Below are 27633 nucleotides of genomic sequence, written 5' to 3'. Positions count from 1 at the left end.
TATATTAAAGATAGTGACGTTTAAACCTAACAAATGAAATAAGGACAATTATTTAAATTTCTAAAAATAAATTTTGCACCATTAATTGGCTTTATGCCTTAACACCTTGTGGAGGTCTCTAAATGCAGTAGAAAATAAATCTGTTAAGCAATGATGTCATTTCTGAACCCAAAAAGAGAGCAATGAGGTATCAATGATTTAATTATGATTATTATAAAATGCAAAACTAAAAGAAGGAAAAAACTGTCAAGTTATAACACAAACCAGAGAAACTGCAAATGAACCTGGAAAGAATTTCCAAAAAGAGAAGAAAGAGTAGGCGCCTTGGAGGTCCAAAGCATCGTGTGCCCAGGTAATCATGTGCCTAAATCCCACTAAACAACAGAAGAAAGAGGAAACAAGTTCTGCCATCAACGTATCACCATTTTTCAGAAAACTCAAGGAGACAGAAATCAGCCAGGGTTGCTAATGCAGAAGAAATCTCAACCCACAAGAGACCGAGAAGAGAAATGCTGCAAAGAATAGCCTAGAGGAAACCCCAGAGAAACTTCATACTTGGAACCAGCAAAGCCCCTCTGGGCCTGGGGCCAGTCACCAGGGAAGCCAGAACGGGGCTGCTTAGCTGGCTGGCCCTGGGAGAAACACTCAGAACGGTTGTCTTTTACAGAGTTGAGGATTTGTTCTGGGAGGGCTCCTGGTTTGACTGCTGAGGATAAAGAGAAGGAAAGCATAGATTGAATTTACTGAACTTTCAAGGTAACCACGTGAAGGAAAGAAGGAGGACAATGAGTTCACCCAGGAGTGAAATCCAGCACAGAACAAAGCCTCCTCTCCTCGGACAGTACCACAGAGCCTAAGCCAGGGAGGGAGAGAGGGGAAGGAGAAGAAGGGAGAGGGGAGGAGGAGGAGGCATGTGTAATGAATGCACACATGTACACAGAGCAGAACTCCATGGAAAACTGGAAAATACGTGTCAAATTGTTATAGAATTATCATTTTGAGGCTGGGAGAAGTAGGAGTCTATATCGAATACTATTTCAGTTTCTTCTTACAACAAAGATTTCTTTGCAATTTTGAAAATAATAAATATTAGAAAATTCCATGGATGAGACAGAACTTATGATCACATTTATCAAATACTGTGCAAGGGAGGACTGATTCAAAAGTTCAAAGCAATGAAGCACATCTAACCATTAGCTGCAGTTAATTAAATGCAAGTTTCTATATTATTTAGAGATTCTTGGCGGTTCATAAATTTAATACCTCCAGAAACACAAAAAAAGTTATTCCTAATTAAGAAAACAGTAAATTTATATACAATTGTTAAACAAAAAACCAATGTGGACATGCAGCAAAATGAAGATTTCTCTTTAAATTAACTCAGAAGCAACACTTTCCAGGGTTTGGAAAGTACTTACTAAAACAGTCACCCAAAGCAACAAAGGACTCATCTAATGAAGACTTCAGAAAATAATTTAAATCTTAGTGCTTATCTGATCAATATCCAAGAAAGTTAATTGAAATGTCTTTCCAGTATATTTGTCATTAATTTTATGATGACCTTCAAAGCACCAAGAGAAGATAATAACTTTTAATTTTAAAATGTGATAGCATTAACTTAAACTGCAATCATAAGACACAGCATACCTATTTAGGGGTTCTGTAATAAAAGAAAATTTTAATATACCAGTTAAAGCCTCAACTTAATGAAAGTAATGGCAGCATTACAAGCTCCAAGGATCAAAACTACATGTTCCATCTGTACTCCAAACTTGTGATAAGAAGAGGAATGTCACAACAGGAATGTCTCCAACCTAATTATTTAATGGAGATGTTTAGATATTTCTTTACATATAATTCCTACCAGTAGCCAGACCAAGAACCTCTTTCTTTACATTGGCTATTTAAGAAGCATCCTCTTAAACTGCTTCCTTGCCTACTCATAGTTGATTTAATCACTCACTAACCATTCATTACATCACTCTCCTTCTTCAAAACCTCCGGCTGTCAGAACCTGCTGGGTTTCCAATCCCTGGAGCTCTCTCAAGCTCTCTTGGGGGGTTTTTCCCCACCTGTAGGCTCATCCCCATGAGAGCTCAGTTGGTAAAGAATCCTCCTGCAATGCAGGAGACCCAGGTTTGATTCCTGGGTCGGGAACATCCACTGGAGAAGGGATAGACTATCCACTCCAGTATTCTTGGGCTTCCCTTGTGGCTCAGCTGGTAAAGAATCCACCTGCAATGCAGGAGACCTGGGTTCGATCCCTGGGTTGAGAAGATCCCCTGAAGAAGGGAAAAGGTACCCACTTCAGTATTCTGGCCTGGAGAATTCCATGGACTGTATAGTTCATGGGGTCGCAAAAAGTCGGACACGACTGAGCGACTTTCACTTTCAGGCTCATCCCAGGCCCAATCTCCTGCCCTTTGGCAAGAAGGGTTTAAAGAGCCTGACCCAACACTCAGGGACTGAGCATCAACTCTCAGTTGTCATTAACTGGCCATGGCCTCCAGCTTTGATAACTATTTTAACATTCTTTTTTTTTTTTTTTGGCTGTGTGGGCCTTTGCTGCTTCACAGACTTTCCTCTAGTTTGGCACCGGGGCCTCTCACTGCAGTGGCTTCAGTAGCTGTGGCCCCCAGGCTCTAGAGCACAGGCTCCTTAGTGGGGGCGCACAGGCTTAGCTGCTCCAGCAGCCTGTGGCATCTTCCTGGACCAGGGATCAGACCCGTGTCTCCTACATCAGCATGTGGATTCTTTACCACTGAGCCACAAGGGAAGCCCCTGAAGTAATATTCTGATCCTGAAATTTACTTCTCTTTATTTCAGCTATAGTTTCTGGTTATGGGGTTTGTGGTTTAGTCCCCTGAAGAGCAGGGTGACCACATACAGCCATGACATACTCCTTTCCCAATTTAGAACCAGTCAGTTGTCCCATGTCCAGCTTTAACTGTTGCTTCTTGACCTGCATACCTCCTGAGGTTTCTCAGGAGGCAGGTAATATGGTCTGGTATTCCCATCTCTTTAAGAATTGTCCAGTTTGTTGTGATCCACACAGTCAAAGGCTTTAGCGTAGTCAATGAAGCAGATGTTTTTCTAGAATTCTCTGGTTTTTTAAACAGCACATTAAAAAGCAGAGACATTACTTTGCTGACAAAGGTCCTACAGTTAGTGCTATGGCTTTTCCAGTAGTCACGTATGGATGTGAGAGTTGGACTCTAAAGAAAGCTGAGAGCTGAAGAACTGATGTTTTTGAACTGCGGTGTTGGAGAAGACTCTTGAGAGTCCCTTGGACTGCAAGGAGATCAAACCAGTCAATCCTAAAGGAAATCAGTCCTGAATATTCATTGGAAGGACTGATGCTGAAGCTGAAGCTCCAGCACCTTGGCCACCAGATGCAAAGAGCCGACTCACTGGAAAAGACCCTGATGCAGGGAATGATTGAAGGCAGGAGAAGAAGGGGACGACAGAGGATGAGATGGTGGGATGCCATCACCGACTCAACGGACATGAATTTGGGTAAGCTCTGGGAGATGGTGATGGACAAAGAGGCATGGCGTGCTGCAGTCCATGGGGTCGCACAGAGTCGGACACCAACCCCTGAAGTGAGCTCCTTAGCAGCAGAATCACTACTTGAATTTACATTTTAGGGATCAGGCACCTTCCTGGGACTTTGCCCAGGGGCTGGGGTCCTAGTTTGGTTCCTGCACCAGCTCTAGGTGATTTTGCTGAAAATTCAACTTTAACTAAAAGAGAGATGTTCAACATAATGGTCTGTTCAAAAGCAAATATTCCTCAGTCACTGATTTTCATTGTACTGGTGATCCAAATACAAAATAGAGTGAGGATTTTACAATCGTTATGCATCTCCTGCATTACTGTCCATGATTGTAAATTTTTGTTTTTCAGTCTTGTTTCATTTTCCTTTATCTGTATATCATCTTCAGCTAATTATGTTTATTGCAAGCTGTTTGTAGTATCAAAACGTTGCAAGAAGCTAAACATCCAACAAAATACACTGAAAAAGAATAAATGTCTAACAACCGGTTTTTAAAGGTTTATCAAATTTTATTTTTTATAGAAAAAATTATATATCAATGTGCCCCCCCAAAGAAAAAGATATGAACAAAGATGTCAATAGACTTCGTTTCTAAATAGAAGGAATTGTATTTTGCATAGTTTTCTGCTAGTCCCTGTGTTTCAATTTTCCTAGAGTTAACAAGTGTTACTTTTGTAGTAAAAGGAGAAAAATTAATAAAACAGAACAGGTTCCTTGATACCAGGAAATGGTACTACACAGTGGCTAAAAGTTTTGGGCTAGCCAGGGTTCAAATCTCCTTCCTGTTAATTAGCTATGTAACTAAGTAAACAGCCTAATGTCTCAAACCACCAGTTTCCTCATCTATAAAGGAAAGAAAACAATGCTGCCTATCTCATAGGCTGATTGTGAGAATTAAACATGAAAATATCTGTAAAATCTAGCAAGGTACCCGGTACAAGTTAAGTATCCATTGCTGGTAACTACTGCTCTTATTATTATTATTATTATACAAAACTCAAAAACCATTGGTTAAAATATTCGTTTTTCAAAATCTGTTTAGACTGTCACATAAACAAAGTCGCTATGACAATGCTAAATTTCATTTGGCCAAATTCTGTCAGCCAAGATATTTATATAATTCAACTCCACTGCCTGCCTATCAGACCTCTGAAATGCTCTGGATCTCTGATCCTCAAGTTCTGTTCACTTGATAATGTGCTAATGTTTTACTCTGGTTTGTACCTCTGATACCAGTTGCTTGTCTGAACTATGCTATCCTTAAATGACCAACCATCTGTTTTTCCTGTGGGGTTTCCATGACATGCGATTTTCAGGGCTGAAAATGAGGGAGTCCTGGGCAAATCGGGACTCTGGAGAACAGAGTCTAGATATCTAGATGACCTGTTACCAGGTCACTCTAGATAACACCCATGACGCTCTCCAAAACCACCTTCTAAGCTCTAATCAAGATTTCCTGGGACTTCCCTGGTGGTCCAGTGGTTAAGACTCAGTGTGCTTCCATGGCAGGGGGCACAGGTTCAATCTCTAGTCGGGACACTGACACCCCACATGCTGCATGGTGCGGTAAAAAAATAAAGACGACTTCCTAACAACAACATCTACTGTGCTCATCTGCCCTAGCGCCCACGTCCAATGCCAGCTCAGGATTCTAACATAAAGAACCGGCCCAGTCCCCAGACATGGCTCCAACAGCTTGCCAACTGGTAATCTAAACCCACTTCGTCCTCTCACCCCCAACCATCCTTCAAATGAACCTGCTTCCTGTTCTTCAGTCCAACGGGTGTAATGCCTCTCAGAGAAGACTGAGCTCATTCTACCTAATATTGATACAACTGCAGACACGCCACCTGGCCTCCCACTGCAACTCCTCAGCATTGTGCGAGACACAGCTCATGTTCATCCTCCACGAAACCTTCTATAATCTACTAAACTCACGTAGATTCTAGGAGCTCTTCAACTGGACACCTGCAATTTATTTCTGTGGTTTTCATCATTAACTCATGTGATCAATGACATTCTAATGTGTCTCCCCAAAGATGGTTGTCGCTTGTCTCCCTGAAAATGGTTTCCTCAAGGAAATGAACAAGAATTGCCATGTATCCCCCACGACATAACCTATACTCCTAATTTGCTCAGTATTTTACAAATAATGCACAGTAAAAGTAAACACTAAAATATTTGTGTCTACAGAAGAAAAGCACTTATTAGTAAAAAGATTACTAATATCCTCCTTCGTTTACTTTTGGTGGGAGGCTATTACAGTAACCTAGATCACGGATAATGGTAACTTGGGAGGATTATGGCAGGGAAATAGTGGAGATGGCGAGAAGGAATCAGATCCTGAGTATGATATGAAGAGAAAGCTGAAACAGTTTCCTGACAGGCTGAATATGGAGAGTGAGAGGAGAAGAGTCAAGGAGGAGTACAAGGTGATGAAGTTTTCCCTCAAGCATTCACAGATGTTACTCTATTTAATAATAATTCTTCTTACAGATTCAAACTGAAACACCAACTAAAAAACTTTGCTTTAAAAGACATACCTTCTCTGTATATACAAATGTATTTTCATGTGGTTTCACTCAGGTGCCCAAGAATATTAGTCAATTTGGCTGTTACAAAGCTAATAACTACAGTTTTTCTTTTTTCCTGTGGCCACACAGCTCAGGCTGCAAGATCTAGTTCCCTGACCAAGGATCAAACCCAGACCCTCAACAGTGAATGTGTAGAGTCCTAACCACTGGACCTCCAGGGAATTCCCTCAAGTTAATTACTATTCTTCAACAAATCTGCAAAGTTAGAGTCATTCAAAATACCCAACAGGAAAGAAATTATTTTAGATAATAAACTACTTGCAAAGCTCTTTGGACAGTCAATACGTTCTGATAAAAAAGCATACTAGAATTCTGATCTGTTTAAGACAGCTGAAAAAACAATGGCGGCTTGGAATTCATTAGATTCATCATTTTGATATCATCACAGAATTCAGATTTACAGACAAATTTACACACACAAAACTTCTCTGGTGGGAATATTTTCTGATGTCAAGGCTTTCTGAACAAATTTATGTAATGAAGACAAATCCAGAGAAAAGCAATAATCTGGCTAGGATGATTCAATAGGAAAGTCAGGGGCAGTTTTATGTGGTATGGCCACTACAGAGCATTTTCTTGAGGCGGGGGTGGGGCGGAAGCTCCTCCAAAATTCATATGCACCAAAAGAATCATTTCTGAATTCAGAAAGTATAGAAGGATAGCCATATAAACAGATGTATTCACTGTCATGAATTTTGAGTGGATTAACTTAGTGGAAATGGTCTTCAATAAAAACACCAATATCAACATCAGTATCTCATCCCACACTAGTAACCAGTTCTTGCCATACCAAGGTATCTTGCACAGTGAATAAGAAGTTTCTTACAGGAATCAATCCGTGGACAAAGGAATCCTAGCCCCACTCCGGAGCAAGGATTCAGGCCTGGAGAGGACCACAAGGACAGTGGGCTTTGTAATCGCACTAGGAACTTAAGGCTATCCTGCCACTTTCCAGTGTGTGGACACCTTCCTCATCCCCATGGGCCTCAACGTCCGCATCCACAGAGCAGGAAAAAACAACCCTCCTAGACTTCTTTATGCCTTGGCCCTTAACTGCTAGCTTCTGATAGTGGCTAAAAACACTCAGAAGAAATAACATCCCGTGCTGACACAGCACTTGCCACGTTCTCACTTTTTCAGGTACCTTATTTCATCAGATCGTCACAGTAGCCCTGCGACATACAGACAGAAATGTCAGGTACACTGGACAGACAGACTCTGCTTTGGAGGCAGAAAAACATGGCTTGGGACCCAAGGACATAACCTACTAGCTATACATTCTTCCGAAAGCTTATCTTAACTTCTCTCAGTCACCTGATCTATAAAATACAGCCAACAGTACATATAGCTCAAAGAGTTGTTTCAATGATTTAAAAATACAGACTATATAAAGTGTATCTAGGAGACTGTAGGCATCAGGGTCCCATCTCCAACAGAAACTCCTCTGATCAGCCCACATTTTACATATGGAAAAACTGAGGCTCAGAGATGAGAAATAAACCGTAAAGAATCATACACAGTAAATACTGGAGCCAGTCTAGAACCTGACACCAGAATTACAATGAGAAGAACTCACGTGATTAAGCCATGAATGGAGAATTACTTAATGTATGCAGTTACAATTACAAGTTTCATGAATAAAACGCTTTCATGAACAAAACGTTTTCCAATGAACCTAAAATAACCCAATGAATTTAAAGGCTAAAGGGAATTTGTTCCCATATAACTTTTTGTTCTTTCTATTTTTCAATTACTCACAAAATAATTTTATTTGGTTACACACGTGGCTCAGAAACTACTGTTTACTATGTTATCTCAATCTCATGTACAGGAAAACAATTCCACTCCACTGTCTATCCACACCTGATTTGAATATATTCTTAGAGTAGCTGCTTACATGAACGGTAGTCATCAAAGAAAGAACACTTCATCAGGAGGCAAAGATGATGCTGGCTCTCCTACTCTGGGGTTCTTTTTCCACAGGGACGTCTCCTATTACCTCTGGAAAATGATGGAGGTGAACTTTATTATCTCACTCCTTCCAGAGATGGACTCAAGCACAAATAAAATACACTCATCTTTCTGAGAACCAAGTCAATGAATCTGAAGGGAACAGTATGCCTACAGGCTGACGTGATCATTGCTTTTCCTCTTGGGCCTCACCCAACCGGAAGGAAGGCTGGTATGGAATTGAGAGAAACATTAACGAGGATGTCAAGGAAAAGCTGGAATATACAACCTTGTGAGGTTAGAGGGCCCCTCTTTGAAAATGACATCAGATAATGTAAGGCATCGCTTGATAAGATTTTATCAATGTGACTGCTTTTGCACTGTGGCCATAGTTAGGATCAAATAAACTAACCATGCCTTCAGACTAACCCTTCTGATTCCATCACAATCTCAAAACATTTACTCCTGGATATCTAAGAGATGTAACCAAATTCCCTATCTCCCTTCAACATCCAACATTACTTATAAACTTCAACTTTCTCTGACAGTTTGCCCATTGTCCCTTCTCAAGTAGCAGACCCCATGAAGTTAGATTTCCTAAACTCATGCATCTGAGGTTCAGTTCTGCTATTTAAAAACAGCAAAAGTAACTGTCTCCTGTTTTGAAGAAAAAACTAATCCTCACTGTGTGCAAATAAATGTTAACTCCAGGAGTGGCCACGGGTGACTTGGTGTTCTAGCTGCGTTGGTCTGTAACTTGGTTTTTGTTTACTTGTTGGCAGACTATAGTCCACATGTGGACTATGCCAGAAAAACCATGATTTTGAAATTGGCAACGGCCCAATTCATTGTGTATCAGAAAGGTAGTGAACTGAAAATTCAAATATCTAGCTAAGATGACTTATGAGTAATCAGCACAAAAGGAAATAGCTTCAGAACAACTCTCGGTCTTAAACATTCAAGCAGTCAGTGCTAACGTGAGGAAACTTCCACTTCCAAAGTTTGGACTTCCACTCAATAGTCAATACAAGTAGAACACAAGTGATGAAGGTGGAGAAAAGAAAATATAATGAAACAGTGAGGATTTTACATTTAATATCCTCTCACTTAACTTTTCCTTACTAAAATCCTGAATCAGTCTCCTCCACATCAGTTCTTCATACACAAAACCAAAAAAAAAAAAAAAAAATCAGGAAAAAAATCATTTCCACAGCAAAATTCATCAAACATGTCTATCAATATTGATCTAACAATAAAACCTAAAATCCTTAAAATGAGACGTAACACATCACAGTATCCCAAGCCTGTGGCTCTCTCAAGTGCTGCCTGGGGGGTGGGGCTGATTGTTTCAGGTCTGACCAGGTGAGCTGCACTGACCCATGAAATGTGATCAGAAGCAAAGCGAACCATGTCCAAGGGAGAACTTTCAGAGTCATCACCTGTTTGGGTCACTTCTCTTTCCCCTCTGCCAGGAAAATGCAGGCCCCGTTAAGGGCTGTTCCTTCAGACCTATGTGGAATCGAGCTGCGGATAGAACTGCAGCTTCCAGCAGCCCATACTTGTGTGAACAAGAGATAAATCTTCATTGCTATAAACCACTAAGAGTTTAGGGTTGTCTTTAGAGCAGTCTTCTTGGCAAAAGTTGACTTATACAATGAAGTGAAGTCACTCAGTCGTGTCGGACTCTTTGCGACCCCATGGACTGCAGCCTACAGGGCTCCTCCGCCCATGGGGTTTTCCAGGCAAGAGTACTGGAGTGGGTTGCCATTTCCTTCTCCAGAGGATCTTCCCGACCCAGGGATAAAGCCCAGGTTTTCTGCAGTGTAGGCAGATGCTTTACTATCTGAGCCACAAGGGAAGCCCTGTCTTATACAATAAGAATTATACAATAACTTAAGTAAAATAATATTTTTTAAAAATATTTTCTTTAAGAGTAAGAAGAAAACATCTTGCAATCAAGGAAAGTAATAGTAACCAGTGCAGGATAAGCTAATTTCGTGTTTAGAATGCATCAAAGGTTCTATAAGAAAAATGAAGTTTCAAACAAATGCAAATAACATTGTTTCTTTTCTAATCCCAGATCATAATCAGTCACATGGCAAGAAAAAAATTTAATATGATTCCAAGAAACAGGATACTATGTTAAATAAAAATTAACTTTATAAACAAAGAAAATCAATTACAAATATACATATCTTCCTTTGAGGGGTTCAAGAAAAGACAGTAATGTTTGAGGCGTCTTAAGAAACAAATCTGACTTCATAGAGAAAAAAGTCAACAGAAGCAGTGAGAAGAATAAAAAGAAAAATTTACTATACAGAAAAAGAGGCAAAGTGATCCTAAGAAACTAACTCTTCACAGGAGGAAAATGTATACTTCAGCTATTTTATCTAAAGATAAGTTATCAGTATTAACAGGCTAAAAAATTTTAGAAGGCAATACTATGGGGAATGGGGTACCTCTTAAATATTTTATATACATTAGAAGGCATATTTTGTTCCTACAATATATCTGTACTATTTTTATGTTCAATGTTTAAAGGTTACTTTCCATTTACAGTTACTACAAAATATTGGCTATACTCCCTGTGTTGTACAATATAATTGTGAGCCTATCTTACAGCCAGCAGTTTGTACCTCCGACTTCCCCAGCCCTTCCCCTCTCACCACTGTTCTCTTTATCTGTGAGTCTGCATCTTCATGTTATAGTCACTAGTTTGTTGTATTATTTTTTAGATTCCCCATGTAAGTGGTATATCATACAGCATCTGTGTTTCTCTGACTTATTTCACTTAGCATAATGTCATTTGAGTTCCATCCAATCTGCAAAAGGCAAGATTTCATGCCTGTATTTGCTCTATTTTATATTAGAACCTCTTTAACTGACCTTCAGCTGACTGACTCCCCAGGTTCCCTGACAGTCTATACACGCGACAGTGTGCCGGACGGGGCCCGGGCCGGGCCTCTCCTCAGCAGCCTGCTTCCCAGTGCGCCGCGCACTGCTGTCTCCACCCCCTGACTTGCTTGCCTGAGTCCCCAGAGGCAGTTGTGTCTGTTCCCACACCTGTTTATGCCACTGGTAAAAGTTACTACAATTATGTAACTTAGCTAAACATTACATACAGCAAAAATGTATGAGTCAGAAAAAACTCAATAGTTTCTAAGAAAATCAACTGACAGTTTTGAAAAGAACCCTGCAAAGTAACCTGACTGCAGAATCTGTCCAGTTTTATGATTTCCTCCCATCTTTCATAATTGCTTTGTTTTGTGTAATTTGACAGGTTTTTTAAGGCTTATCTTTTGGTGTTTTAGTAAAACTGGATACTATATAGAGTGGTTATGAAAAAAAAATATGGTAGCAAACTCTAGTGAAAGAACCTATATGCAGAAGCAAAAAAACTGGAAAATAAATGTATACTCATAAAACATGATAAGCTGGTTGAAATATCAGTTCTATGAGTCCTACTAGGACACACTGTCCCTATCACATCAGAAAAGAGAGTTTCAACCGAATTATGATATAAGCAAGCTAGACTCTAGGTCCTGCAAACATTCCTCCCATTTAGGCTGGCCCTCTCAAAGTATTTACCACCATGATCTGCCTGTATTTAGCTGTATCCCCATTAGGGCTGTAAAGTGGTATAGGGGAAGAGATGATTTACCCATATGATATAAAATTATCACTCACCAAATATTAATTAGTACAAGTTGCATAAAAATTAGCTAAGCACAGACCTCTCTTTTCTCCTGCCTCCTCCCTTTTCCAAAGACTGTTAGCTCTCTTTGGGCAGACCCTTTATCATATTCCTCCTTGTATGAATCTCAATACTGATGCAATGTCTTGCTTACTGAAGGCTATCAAAAAAGGAGGGAAAAAAACTGTAGTTTCCTTTTGAATTAATATGACAGTAAAAGCAAGAATGTCATTCAGGAAAGTGGAACTCACCACAAAAAGAGTTGTAGAATCCATTTCCCATTCCTAACACATTCTTAAGAATTCAAAATTTAGCCAACAATGGGAATACTTTAACCAACTGGAAATAAGAGAACCAATTAGACAAGCAGATGTGCTCCCCAAAAAGAAGACCTAAGTCAGAGCAAGCATACCCAACTCAACAAACCTAGAGTTAATCTGAAAACCTATTAGAGAAACTGAAGATTCATCCAACACAATTAGTACATAATGTGCAGAGGACTACAGGATACTCACACTCACAAGAAAGCCCATTTTTGTTCCTGCCCTTAAGGGCTTTAAGTGCGCTGGTGGTAACAGAACAATCTGGTTAAATTAGCATGAAGAATAAGAAAGGGCCAAGACAGTTATACAGAGTAGCAGCTGCAGAATTTTAGGAGGTAGTTTCACAGCAGCATTTGAAATTCACAAGCTGGATGGGCTTTGGGCAAGATAAGATCATGAGGAAATGGGTTTATTAAAGTAGGGAAAACAACAATAACAAAGTCCCTGCATCGCAGAGAGTACAGTCATGCTATGAAAAGAAAAATGCTAGCTAGGACACTGGAGATTACAGGAAAGTTGCAGAACACTAGACAGAAAAAGCAGCTTCAACACATGAAGAGCTGAGAAGTTAGGCACAGACTAAACCTGCCCTGTGAGCTGCAGCATTTGAGGAAAATTACAAGGTAATCTGATCAGGCTCAAGTGACAGGAAAAAAGATTGAAAGTAGAAACCTATAAGTTATTTGAAAAATGTGATGGTATATTTCATGAGTCAACTTAACTGGACCACAGGGTGCCCAGACATGTAATCAAACATTATTCTGGGTGTGTCAATGTGAGTGTTGCCGGATGCAATTAACATGTGGATTAGTAGATGGAGTAAAATAGATTGCCCTTCATGGTACGGGTGGGCCTCATCTAATCAGCTGAAGACTTGAATAGAATAAAGGCTGACTTTCCAGAGAGTGAGAAAGATTCCTCCTACCTTACTGTCTTCAAAGAGGGACACTGGACTCAGGGTGAAACACTGGCTCTTCCCATGTCTCAAGCTTGAGGGCCTTTCAGACTTACACTATACCACTGGTTATCCGGGTCTCAGGCCCTCAGACTTAGGCCAGAGCTGGAGCATCCACTCCCCTGGTCTGCAGCTTGCTGACTCACCCTGCAGCTCTTGGGACTTGCCAGCCTCCACAGTCATGTGAAGCCAATTCCCTGCAAGGTATCTCTTTATATACATACAAACAAACATCCTATTCATTCTGTTTCTCTGGAGAACCCCAATAAAATCAAACTTAAAATTTAAGATGTTTGTTATACTGCTACCATAGAATCTGCAGGAAAAAACTAAAGTAAAACCTAGACATTAGATTTTTTGTTTTGTTTTGATTATTTTTTTTTCTAATTTTATTTTATTTTTAAACTTTACATAATTGTATTAGTTTTGCCAAATATCAAAATGAATCCGCCACAGGTATACATGTGTTCCCCATCCTGAACCCTCCTCCCTCCTCCCTCCTCCCTCCCCATACCATCCCTCTGGGTCGTCCCAGTGCACTAGCCCCAAGCATCCAGTATCGTGCATCGAACCTGGACTGGCAACTCATTTCTTACATGATATTTTACATGTTTCAATGCCATTCTCCCAAATCTTCCCACCCTCTCCCTCTCCCACAGAGTCCATAAGACTGTTCTATACATCAGTGTCTCTTTTGCTGTCTCGTACACCGGGTTATTGTTACCATCTTTCTAAATTCCATATATATGCGTTAGTATACTGTATTTATGTTTTTCCTTCTGGCTTACTTCACTCTGTATAATAGGCTCCAGTTTCATCCACCTCATTAGAACTGATTCAAATGTATTCTTTTTAATGGCTGAGTAATACTCCATTGTGTATATGTACCACAGCTTTCTTATCCATTCATCTGCTGATGGACATCTAGGTTGCTTCCATGTCCTGGCTATTATAAACAGTGCTGCAATGAACATTGGGGTACACGTGTCTCTTAATGAAACACTTCTGATAGAGGTAAATAATTCATTAAAAAAAAAAAGTTGAGCCCTGTATGTACCAAGAACTATGGAAGTACTAAGTATAATGTAGTGAAATAAAACAGATACATTGCCTATCCTCAAACAGCTTACAGCCTGAGAGTGGTATTAATCAACTCTCAGTGCCATTAATCAACCACCAGAGAAATGGGAAATGACTTTATGAATATAAGAACAGAGAGGAATGGTGCTTTTGGAATAAGTAATGGGAGAGAGCTGACTTTGTCCAGGATTCAGGACAGTTAGCTCAGATTCAAAGGACACAAATAGGAAGAACCTAGCAAAGGAAAGAACTCAGACATTTAACAGCTGGCAAAAGAATATGAGCTGAAAGGAAAGAAAAGAAAGGAGGAAAGGAAGAAAGGAAGGAAAGGAGGAAGGAGAGAAAGAAAAAAAAGAAAAAGAGTGGGTAGGATGGTAGATGGATTCAGCAAAGCCAAAGGAAGAAATGTTTCAGGAGAGAGGCACCTGTCAAAAAAACCTAATGCTCTGCAAAGATCCAGGAAAAGGAGGTCCAAAAAGCCTCAAGGGGCTAAGTGACATGGAGAGGAGGGGTGACCTGAGAAAGGCAAAACCACGGTCAGTGTAGGTTGAGGAGTGTATCGATGGTGAGAAAAAGGAAAGCACAGCAAAGGGACCATTCAGGGAAGGAGAAAGGATCCACACTGGAAGGGAATATGGCATCAAGAGGGAAAGAAAGATTTCAAAAAAGAAAGAAAAGCCTGAATATCTAAAAGCAATGAGAAGAATCCTATTGAGTTTGAGAGGGTATCAAATGGAGAAAACGGATAATCTACATTGTAAATGTAAATTCATCAGAGGGTGGAACACAGATGGAAGGCTTGTTCTTAAGAAAGAAGAGGGACCTTTTTCTATGTGGGAGAAAGCAGTGAGAACGGGTGTAGCTGTAAGCAGGCGTGCACACCTGATGTCAGAAGTTGGGATGATCTATAAGTAATACTTATGTCACTTTTCTTAACATTCACCAAAATAAATGCAAAATGTATCTTCTTAGAACATCTTTTTAATTTTCAAGTATTTCCAAACATTATAACAGGTTACTTACATTCTTTTATAGAAACATACCCCTGACCACCGAACCTCCCAAATAAAGTATACTCAATCCCAAATAACTTCCACCTGAGATTTCTCCTGTATGTTTCATAGTTACATATCTCACTAATACTGGCAATAGGTCAACTATAAACATTACTGCAGTTTATTAAAAAATGTATTTAATGGCTAAATGCGTGAAGCTGGTAAACAAGGTACAAACTTTCAGTTATGAAATAACTAAGTTCTGGAGACATATGTACAGAATGGTGAAGTTTAAAATGTTATTTGAAGTATATATTCATCACTGTTTTAAAATGTGCATGTATTCCTCTGAGTCTTCTGGAGAAAAACTGACTACCAGGTTCAGCATCCCCCTCGTTATGGGAAGATCTGAATACCAAAACTGCAAGTCAGACTAAGGGGCAGAAAGCTCTGATCTACCAATTCTAGGTTTTTACAAACTTGAGCTCAGCTTTTTCATCTTCAAAATGGGTGTAATACTAGTACTTTAGGGGGAACTGTTGGAATTAAATGAAATAATACCGATGCCAAAATTCTACACATTTTTATAATGGGTCAAAGTGCCATAGTTTGAAACTTCATTTCATAAGCATGGATAACTAGCTTCACTTGTTTTATTTTCATTCATGATTGACTTTCTAAAGGTAAAAATCCCATGGGGTGTCCTATGGGTTTTAAATGATGTCAACACAGTATTAACATATGTTACTCAATAGCAATGCACAAAGCATATCAAGGGATTATTATGTATCGCCCCTGTATACAACACAATATTGGACCTACTGAATTGAAACAAATCAGAATATATTTAAAGAAGTTGAATACAAGCATATAAATGCAACATGTATTTTAGATCTGATAAAGTAGAAAACCTCAGATATGCAGATGACACCACCCTTATGTCAAAAAGCAAAGAAGAACTAAAGAGCCTCTTGATGAAAGTGAAAGAGTAGAGTGAAAAAGTTGGCTTAAAACTCAACATTCAGAAAACAAAGATCATGGCTTTTGGTCCCATCACTTCATGGCAAGTAGATGGAGAAACAGTGGAAACAGTGACAGACTTTATTTCTGGGGGCTCCAAAATCACTGCAGATGGTGACTGCAGCCATGAAATTAAAAGAAGCTCCTTGGAAGGAAAGTTATGACCAACCTAGACAGCATATTAAAAAGCATACATTACTTTGCCAACAAAGGTCCATCTAGTCAAAGCTATGTTTTTTTTTCCAGTAGTCGTGTATGGATGTGAGAGTTGGACTATAAAGAAAGCTGAGGGCTGAAGAATTGATACTTATGAACTGTGGTGTTAGAGAAGACTCTTGAGAGTCTCTTAGATTGCAAGGAGATCTAACCAGTCCATCCTAAAGGAAATCAGTCCTGAATATTCACTGGAGGACTGATGTTGCAGCTGAAACTCCCAACCCTTTGGCCACCTGATATGAAGAACTGACTCATTTGAAAAGACCATGATGCTGGGAAAGATTGAGGGCAGGAGGAGAAGGGGATGACAGAGGATGAGATGGTTGGGTGGCATCACCGACTCAATGGACATGAGTTTAAGTAAACTCCGGGAGTTGGCGATGGACAGGAAGGCCTGGTGTGCTGCAGTCCATGGGGTTGCAAAGAGTTGGACATGCCTGAGCGACTGAGCTGAACTTCACGTAGAAAAAGAAAAGCTATATATAAGCACACTGCATTCCATAATCCAGAAATGGGCACAGAATTAAGTCAGATAGGGAAAGCTCTTGTAAGTCTAGCTGGCTTTACATGCTATTGCTTGAAAAAGAGTCGGAAAAACTCTCAGCTGGAATGCCATGCCCCTTTTTGCTCCTGTCTCCTATGAAAAAAGCTAACAGAACACACAGCTGTGTAAACCACCATAAAGTGTACCCAGCCATATCTCAAAGGACTTCATTAACCACAGGAAAATAAACCAGAAAGTGCTGCTTTAATCTCTGCCCACTGAGGTGACTTTAATAAAATGTTCATTAAATACCAACTTAAGAGATCATAGATAATTAGCCTGACTGCCCATTTAATTAAATAAAGTAGGCCCTCTGTATCCCATATCCATGGGTTCTACATCCAAGGATACACAGGGCTGCCCTTATGGTACCCTTTTATACATAAGGCATTTGAACACTTGTGGGTTTGGGTACACAGGGGTCCTGGAACCAACTCCCCAATGGACGCTGAAGGATGTGCTCAGTCGTGTCCAACTCTTTGTGACCCCATGGACTGTAGCCTGCCAGGCTCCTCTGTCCATGGGAGTCTTCAGGTAAAAATACTGGATCGGGCTGCCATGCCCTTTTCCATGCTGAAGGATGACTGATAAGTAAAAGATGTGCATAGTCCGGACATAAATCAGTCATGATAATGACGTACTTAATTACTGTCCAGATTCCTTTAAAGTTTCAAGTGAAAAGAAAGGCCACACTTGAATCGTGGAGCACCTCTTCTACTGGACCCCGTCCCTCCTGATGCACTGCAGCACCGCAGACAGTAACCAACACCACCATCAGGAGGCTTCCTTCCCCTTCTCCCAACCTGCCAGCTCTGAATCTTGGGAGATTCTCCAAGAGGACTAAGACACAAGTAAGGATGAGCAGATTAGGTTCTACAGCAACATTTCTCCTAAGGCTTTGGGAAACAACTTCTCCAAAGTCTAGAATTCAAAATACTTAGCTGAATACAGTGTAACTTTGTTGTGCAGCTTATATTAACTGACAGATATATAAATTATAAGAAAAACTGTACACCTTCTTTTGAATATTTCATCAGTTTAATGATGAAATCAGAACTTCACATTTTACTTTTTATTGCTTAGTAGTGGCTGAACCTTTTATGAGAACCTAGTCAGGAACTGGATAGTTTTCTCTGAATAGAAATTCCACTACAAAACCTAACTTCCACTGATAAGAACTAAATGTTGGTAATTCTAGTGTTGTGTTTTATATGCATGAAACTGCCTGTACTTTGCAGTTTATTAACTATTTAATACCATTCATTAAAAAATAAATCTAAAACTCATCATAAAATGTATCTCCAATTCTGAAAAACAAAAACAAAGCCATTTCCTTCTTTATGATCATACATACAAAAAAATCTTGCCTGGCAGCAATTGGTATATGTATATTTAATTGTAGATGTCTAGATTATAGTTTTAACACTTTCATATTAATATGTATATAATTTATATAACATTCATATTCGTTAGTTTCATTTCTTCCTCTGATAAAGGAGAAGGCAATGGCACCCCACTCCAGTACTCTTGCCTGGAAAATCCCATGGACGGAGGAGCCTGGTGGGCTGCAGTCCATGGGGTCGCTAGAGTCGGACACGACTGAGTGACTTCACTTTCACTTTTCACTTTCATGAATTGGAGAAGGAAATGGCAACCCACTCCAGTATTCTTGCCTGGAGAATCCCAGGGACGGGGGAACCTGGTGGGCTGCCGTCTCTGGGGTCGCAGAGTTGGACATGACTGAAGCGACTTAGCAGATAAATGAGGTATTCATGTTGTTTGCTTCATGTTGTTTGCTTCACTGCATCAACAACAAATGCCTTTTCTTTTCACTATATTTTTTAGTAGCTAAAAGATTTTAAACTTTTTTTTCTAATATCTACCATATCTCTTCTTAAACCTTGTAATGATGTAGCCAGGTTCCAGTATATTTAAAGCGATACTAATTAATTCTCAAATATCAATCTCTCATTATTCCATCTGTTAGGTATGATTTGAAAGAACCCTACCACTTCACAGCAAAGCCCTCCTTTCCCTTTAACTTTTACCATTTCATTACTCTACATCCCAAGTTTCTGGGTTAGTCCAGATTGGACTGTCTAGCTATTACACGACGGAGTATCTGAATTTAAGCCTCTGATGGTCTGTGGTCATGTGTGTAAAAAGACTTGACAGAGTGATGAGGTGCTACCGGCCACACAGTCGTCTGGCTAAGAGATAAAAATGCCTACACTGTAGGCTGATACGTGCACACACATAGCATACGCAGTCAGCGTGGACAGAGTGAAAGTGAACACTCTGCCAGACCAAATATGCACACACACGTAAACTGCAGGCCAGAGTTCAAGTGCAGCATTTGCTTTCTGTTATTCCAAAGGACACAGACATGAGGGTTTTCCAAACTGACAAGTCACCTGCAGCTAGGCACACCGCATCAGGAGAGAGGCATAGAGTTAGCAGGGGCACCAGGTCGGCAGGCGCTCACTGGGCCCCCACAGACGCATCCGTGCAGAGTGGGCAGTGGGAGAGCAAACAGAACTGACACAGACTGCTCTTGAGGAACTCAGACCAGTGGTGGGAATACGTGTGTAAACAGATAATTTCTCTAAGTGAGACCATCAATATAATACATAGTTTGGGTTTCTGTTCTAGAGGTAAAGGGAATATTTTTAATTAAACATTTTTTAAGTTTTCAGTTTTAAAAGTTTTAAACTAAATATTAAATAGAAGTTAATCCTAAATGAGTAACAAATTTAATTTAAATATTAAATAGAGGACTCAGCACTTCTGGTCCTCTGAGAAGAACCACTTCACAGAATTTCTATTTTCAATTCTACTTCATATATTCACTGTCACTAACCCTGTTACCAAAGGCCCCAAATCAATTAGGAAACATACTCTCTTCAACCCTCTGGCTTCCTTTTGGTTAATGCTTTGCTGGGTTGCAAAACTATGAGCCTTTTAAATGATTTCTGGGGACACTCCCTTGTAGAATCCAGCATTCTCCATTCTGAAAGACTTCTCACAGGAGGCAGAATGTAGATATATTCTTTACGTAGCAACCGATCTGCACAAAAGCTGCTTCTCTGAAAAAGCTGAAAAGTAGCTTAGCACAAATATCATAATTATCTCATAGCTAACTCTTAAGGTTGCCAAACCACAGTATCCAGTAAAGCTCCCTGAACAGCACAGGGAGACACTTTCTCCTCAGGACATTTCTCTGTCTATAAAGCCCGAGTTATCTTGGCAAAGAGGAGAAAGAGCGTACAGCCACAGCCAGCACAACACACAGCCAACCGTGCTCGGTCGGCCTAGGCAGACGCACGACACCTGGGTCTCCAACAACCGAGGCGCCAGGGAGCCGGGCTGCTGCACCCGTCAGGACGGGCCCCTGAGGCCCCGTCATTCCGTCCAGTGAGCGTTCACTGAGAAGTCTTCCACATGCTTAAAGTTACAGTAGCTACCTTGAGAGGGATTTATAAGAAATAAAACGTAGTTTGTTCTGATTTACACTGAGACAAAACTATATAAAGACAAGCACTATGGACCTGGCAGGGGCAGTGATGATGAAAATACTTGTTAACGTATCCTGGCACACACAGAGGCCTGGACTTTTGCATATATTATCTCATTTAATTTAATCCCCATAAAAATCCCGTGAAGTGGGTGTCATTATCACAAAAAGGAATAGAATGTTATAGATTGTTTTTACTGCTATGGACACAGGAGTAAGATCATCTTTTTAACGATCATATCTCCAATGCTGAGCACAGGCCCTGGCTCCCAGCAGATGCTTGTGAGCTATCAGCTGACTAACTGAACAGGTCAAATATGCTCAGCCAGTGAGGTTAAGGGTCAGGAATCTACTGCTTAAAACTGCCTTCCTTAATATTATCTGAGCTGGGCTGGGTTCTGCTTTCTTTCTGATTCTATACCAAGGCTTTGCTTCATCTTTGATTCTAGCCTCACCTCTTCCTTCTATAAAGCACATTTCCCTCCCTCCCCGCCACCGCCCCCGCACCGATCACTGCAGTAGTCAGCCTAGAAGATGACCTTGGAGGGTGACCCACCTCCCAGTACCCACACTCTGGTGCAGTCTCCTGCATGGTACCATGCTGCTCTGCGTCTGCATCTGCGTGACTCGCAGCATCCTAAAGAAATGGTAGTATGGTAAGTCATGTCCAAAAGTTCGTTATAAAAGACTGCTGCTTTCTCTCTCACATCACTCTCTCAGGAAGCAGCAAGTTGCTTGTCTCTGTCATGAGGAGCCCTAGGGAAGGCTTACATGGTTAAGAAATGAAGCCACCTGCTGAGGGCTAAGTGAGTGAACTTGGAAGTGGAGTCTAACCAGGTCTTCAGAGACCAAAGAGCCCTAGATAACTACCTGACTACAACCTTGTGGGAGTCCCCGAGCCAGAACTCCAGAACCACCCAGCTAAGTTGTTCCCGACCCTTAGAATATGTATGAATGATAAATGTTTGCTGGTTGAATTTGTTAACATGTGGGGGAAATCTGTTACACAGCAAACATAACTAATGCAATCACAAACACAGGTAAGATAAGTTAGGTAAAAACTGTTCTGAGAAACGGCTCAGAAGTCAAGCTCTAATGAAGCTCTCCAGTGACGGAAGAAGCCTCAGCAAAGTCAAAAGGCAACAGCACACTCTGCCTTGTTGCTGGGTGGCACAAGGGCTCGGGGGAGCAGCCGGTCCTCAGTGGGGGCAGCGAAGAAAACTGGCTGAGCAGTTCCTGGATTGAGACACAGCAAAGCCTGCCTGCTCAACAGTCGCCCTCACACCCAACCTGACATGCTCCTATTCTGAAACTTTACTGTCTGTAATTTCAAGAGATCTAAATGTTAACTTTCTCTCATGTTTAACACACTAGCTAGCAACTAAGATGAAGCGAATGGAACCAAAGGGGAAAAAGAGGCCAGGACAGATACTACCCAGACAGCACCTTTTATGATGAGAAGGTGGTACAATGCTTTGTCATGATTTATGGATAGTCTGGGAACTTAAAAAGGCCAAGGAATATGTGATGGAAATAACTTTAAAAATTTATTTTAAAAAGACTAAATCAGTTTGCAAATTTTCAGCAGTTTCAAAATACCTAAATAGCAAGCTCAGATATATGGAAGGTTTTTCTTAAATCTGAAGTCACACCTTTATAATCTATCTCAACTCTTAAGGTATTAGAGAACAGACTCAGAAAGTAGGCAGGGAAGCCAGTACACTAGGGTTCAAACCCTATCCAGCTACCCACAGGCCGAGCGTTTCAGGCAAGTTACTCAGACTCTCTGGGTTCTCAGTGTCCTCGTGTGACAAAGAGAAACGGTAATTACAGTATCTTCCTCGTGCTTAGCTGCTTCAGTCATGTCAAGCTCTTTGCGACCCCATGGACTGTAGCCCATCAGCCTCCTCTGTCAATGGGATTTCCCAGGCAAGAATACTGGAGTGGGTTTTCTTCTCCAGGGGATCTTCCCAACCTAGGGATCTAACCCGCATCTCCTTTGTCTCCTGCACTGCAGGCGGGCTCTTTACCACTGAGTCACTGGGGAAGCCCCACAGTGGTGGCTGTGGACGCAAAAAGTGAAAGTGATTTACTCTGAGATATTCGAGACTTGAGGCTACGCCCATGCAATAGCACCTCCCATCTTGAAATATCTTCATTCTTCAAGAACTGTTCCATGTTCTCAAGGGAGAACGATGGATGAGTGATCAGAGGACACTGACAAATTTTCAAGAAATGGACTCCCCAAGGGTCTTTCACTGAAGTAGCAGGCAGTGACTGCTATCTTAAATTTGGTCTCCTGTGAATGACTTTATATTGTACACAGAACTGAAGGCACAGGAAACTTGAAAATGCTGCTGTTGAAACTCAGGAACAAGACCAAGTTCTCAGCTCAAATTCTAAAAGAGAACGGAGAGTTGCCCAGAAAGCAGTTTCTATGCCGACGTGCAGCTGAGCCAAGAACAGGGGGTGTCCATTCATATGTGGCTATAGATCTGTGATAAAAGATTCCTTCTTTAAAGAAACCTGATTATTATTTTCCTAAATAGTATTATCTACCATCCTCCTTTTCACTGGAACATTTATATACGATGAGGATCTGATGCAAAAATCAGATGACAGTTCAACTTATCATGGATCGCGACATGAGCCTGAAAGAATGGTGAGACTTAAGAAAGCTGCCGGAGTGGCCTATGGGCCAGCATGACTCTGAAACCATCCTGACAGCACATGTCACAGTGTCCAGCGGGCACTCTGACATGTAATTATACAGTCAGGTCCTGAAGCTATCATCTTGGCCCTGAGGCTGTTCATATAACCCAGGCAAAGTTTTTCTCACAAAGAAAAGCGATTTCCCAGAGGCAATTTCACTTCAGACGTGAGTGAAAGTAAATCAGAAATACCAGCTGGGCTATATTGCAATTTCACTCTGATTCAGGGTTCTTTCTTGAAACCTCAATTCTGGGCATTCACAGTGAGGGGGTACACAGTGAACTCAAATGTGTAAGTTCTCAATACATATCCCCACTTACTGGTGCACTCTAAGTGTTCAGAAAGTGCCAGCTGCCATCATCATCATTAATAAGAATTAACTTATCCTTCAAGGCTATCACTATATATATATCTTAAAGTGAGTTCTATACATATTCATGTTCCCTATGAATAAACTAAAACATAATTTAAAATAATAAAATCAATAAGTAATAAAATATCCTACTCCCTGCAGCAACACACAGCAACAGTAGGGGTGGTATTTAAAACCTCACAGATCCAATTACTTATAGTTTTAATTTAGTTTAAATTTTAACCTTAGTGAAAGACAAATATGTACCTCACTGGAAGATAACTAAGACAGACCTGTAAGTTATTTAACTGATTTTTATTTAAGAATATTGCTAGAGATCTGAACCTTACAATTCTGTAACCGAGTCTACAACATACTGTAGAAACATAATTTGTAAAAATGTGATAGGAAAAAACAAATAGGTAAGAGACAGAATTTGAGGAAACTAAAGATGCTTACTCCTTGGGAGGAAAGTTATGACCATCCTAGATAGCATATTCAAAAGCAGAGACATTACTTTGCCAACAAAGGTCCGTCTAGTCAAGGCTATGGTTTTTCCTGTGGTCATGTATGGATGTGAGAGTTGGACTGTGAAGAAAGCTGAGTGCCGAAGAATTGACGCTTTTGAACTGTGGTGTTGGAGAAGACTCTTGAGAGTCCCTTGGACTGCAAGGAGATCCAACCAGTCCATTCTAAAGGAAATCAGCCCTGGGATTTCTTTAGAAGGAATGATGTTAACTGAATGAATGAAACTCCAGTACTTTGGCCACCTCATGCGAAGAGTTGACTCATTGGAAAAAGACTCTGATGCTGGGAGGAATTGGGGGCAGGAGGAGAAGGGGACGACAGAGGATGAGATGGCTGGATGGCATCACCGACTCGATGGACGTGAATTTGAGTGAACTCTGGGAGATGGTGATGGACAGGGAGGCCTGGCAGGCTGCGATTCATGGGGTCGCAAAGAGTCGGACATGACTAAGTGACTGAACTGAACTGAAGTATAATTTTGGGTATAGGTGAGAAATCCTTTTGATATTCCTTTTTGTTGGCTGCTTGATTGGTATCACTGCTCTTTGGACTTTGCATCAACACTATTTGATAGGCCTGTCGACTTAGTGGCTTGATGACATTGGACATAGTTCTTTCTATTGGGCTCTAGAAAATCCAGGCCGCTGCTCTCCTTGGAGACCCGTACCTGATCTCCCAGCTCTGCTGTACTAAAATGTCAGGTGGTGCCAGGCAAGACTCTGGGATAAACTGCCTGAAACTGTCCATCCTCTCACAAGGCCGAGGTAGGACAGCAAATAACACATAACAGAACAGCCCTTCTGCTCGTGAGGACATCAAATTGACATGGGAACTGGGGCGGAGCGGCACCACCATCACAAGCACAGCTTCAAGCTCAGCGCCCTCTAGACTTCAGACCATCCCAGCGCTCTGACACCCTCATGGAGTAGTGCACCAAGACCCAACTATTCTTCCATATGCGCCTTTTTCTTAAAGCAGCAAGCCACCTGTCCATTATGTTGATAATATATTGTGAGAATTCCCAAGGAAAGTATGTTCAGAAACATGTCTTAAGAATATGAGATATAATAACCAAAGAATTCCAAGTTTTAACTTCAAGTGACATAATTCTGTGTTTAAACAAATACTTTTCTACTGAAGGATCAGGAATTTTCAAAAGGTTGCAAAATACTAAGTAGTTCAGTTACTCTTTCAAATACTGCATATTTTTTTTCTTTAGTGTAATAAAATAAGCATTTAATAAGAATCACCCATATCTTATGGAGCCTAAGAATTCTTCTGGTTCATTTTAAGCCAATTCTTTTACGTTCGGAATTTTCTGGTTTAGCTGGAAGTATCTTTCATAGACCTGAACACACATTTCAACTGAATGTTCTGAAATGTGTGCATGTGGGAGGAACTCTTTGCTTATGAGATGCTTCTTCAATTATTCAGACACTTAAATCATTGTTTCCAAAGCAAATTCTCCAAAATCGAATAAACTGCAGAACTAGAAGTATAACTGAGTCTCCGAAAAGGAGCTCCAATCCTTTGCCAAAACAGACCTCGAATTCTTAATGCCTTGTCCAAAAAAATTGGACCAAGGATTGACGTTTTCCACCAAGCAAGCCACATAACCACAAATGTTTCTCATTTACTCCACTCCTGGGACATACAGCTAAAATAAAAAATTTCCTGAATACCCCAAATTTCAGATGCAATTTGGAATGCAAGTGATTCATAATGTTTTGCAGGAAACATTATGATATTCTTTTACCAACTCAGTGTTTCTGGAATGCAATCCTTGGGAGATTACCCCCAACAAATCAGAAGGCTGAATCACTGTCAGCCATGTGACCCAAATATTAGGCTCTCTGCCCTAGCTCAGGGTGATTTTGAACCTTAAGCAATCTGCTTCTCCAGCTACTGTTCCCGTAAGAAAGTCTGTCACCTCAAGGGAGCTAGCAAAGTTCCACACTGTGCTCATAGCAAGAAACATGGTAACAGCACCCTCAGCCCCCTCCTAGGAAAGGAGGAAACAGTGTCAAAAGGAGCCAAAGGCACCGGCAGCACTGCTGCACCGAGACTCTCACACAGACGCCCAATAGGCGTAGACACTAATGCAAGTGTGAAACTGCACAGAGCCTCTAGCTAGTTTTTGAGTCCTACTCTAACCCCACTCCCACTTCACCCCCCATTATTAAGTCAAATAATAATTTCTTGGTGTATCAAGGTTGCAAAAATAATCTTTTATAGATTCCTATTTTCTTGCAAGGAAAGAAATACAGCTGATATAGAAGAAGAAAAGTACTGCACTGAATATACCAAGTGAACATAAACACCTTCTTAGAAATCATGATTGCTAAGAAGGAGAGAAGTGTAGGTAGCTACAATATGATTAAAAAAAAAACGAAAAGGGCATAGAGTAGCAAACATGGGGAGTAGCAATAAGAGATGGAGACAAATACTTACTGACAGCATTCCATTAGCTAAAGGACTCAGTACAAGCAAACTGTGCAGTTAAGGGAACTCTTAGAGACAACCTGAGGGGTTCTGGGGGCAAAGCTCACAGCTGAGCATACAACACTGAAGGTTTGGGCAAACAGAGAGAGCTACCGAGTCTAAAGAAATAACAGAAAACAGGAAGAAATACCCAAAAAGGAATTTAAGAAAAGCTTAAAATCACTATTTAAGCACAAGAAGAAAACAATCAACTTTAAACAGAATAATATTCTCTAAAATATAATTAATGAAGCCCCTACAAAACAATGGGTTTGCCTAAATTAGATTTCATGGGTCTACAGACAATTTTTATATTGGTAACACTGACACAGAAACAAACTGAGCCCTTTTCCAAACAGGAAAAGGAGTATGTCAAGGCTGTATATTGTCACCCTGCTTATTTAACTTATATGCAGAGTACATCATGAGAAACACTGGGCTGGAAGAAGCACAAGCTGGAATCAAGATTGCCAGGAGAAATATCAATAACCTCAGATATGCAGATGACACCACCCTTATGGCAGAAAGTGAAGAACTAAAGAGCCTCTGGATGAATGTGAAAGAAGAGAGTGAAAAAGTTGGCTTAAAACTCAACATTCAGAAAACCAAGATCATGCCATCTGGTCCCATCATTTCATGGCAAATAGATGGGGAAACAGTGAAAACAGTGTCACACTTTATTATTTTAGACTCCAAAATCACTGCAGATGGTGACTGCAGCCATGAAATTAAAAGACGCTTACTCCTTGGAAGAAAAGTTGTAACCAACCTAGACAGCATATTGAAAAGCAGAGACATTCCTTTGCCAACAAAGGTCCATCTAGTCAAGGCTATGGTTTTTCCAGTAGTCATGTATGGATGTGAGAGATGGACTATAAAGAAAGCTGAGCACCAAAGAATTGATGCTTTTGAACTGTGGTGTTCGAAAAGACTCCTGAGAGTCCCTTGGACTGCAAAGAGATCCAACCAGTCCATCCTAAAGGAGATCAGTCCTGGGTGTTCACTGGAAGGACTGATGTTGAAGCTGAAACTCCAATACTTGGGCCACCTGATGCGAAGAGCTGACTCATTGCAAAAGACTCTGATGCTGGGAAAGATTGAAGGTGTGAGGAGAAGGGG

The 27633-nt window shown here is 40.6% G+C and overlaps 1 protein-coding gene across 9 annotated transcripts in view; it reads right to left on the bottom strand.

The window, feature by feature from the left end:
* PRDM5 (PR/SET domain 5) overlaps positions 1 to 27633 on the bottom strand; it is a 255174-nt gene that overhangs the window by 145936 nt on the left and 81605 nt on the right. The window contains exon 2 of one of the 9 annotated variants that reach the window (XM_027543713.1): positions 8048 to 8151. The exons of the other annotated variants lie outside the window; for them this stretch is intronic. Coding sequence (XP_027399514.1) covers positions 8048 to 8062 — 15 coding nt within the window. The 5' untranslated portion in view covers positions 8063 to 8151. The remainder of the gene's footprint in view (positions 1 to 8047; positions 8152 to 27633) is intronic. 9 annotated transcript variants of the gene reach the window in all.

Source organism: Bos indicus x Bos taurus, chromosome 6 (genome assembly GCF_003369695.1).
Source record: "Bos indicus x Bos taurus breed Angus x Brahman F1 hybrid chromosome 6, Bos_hybrid_MaternalHap_v2.0, whole genome shotgun sequence".
Lineage (NCBI taxonomy): Eukaryota > Metazoa > Chordata > Mammalia > Artiodactyla > Bovidae > Bos > Bos indicus x Bos taurus.
Note: the sequence above shows the minus strand (reverse complement) of the source record. Positions and strands in the feature narration are given on the sequence as shown.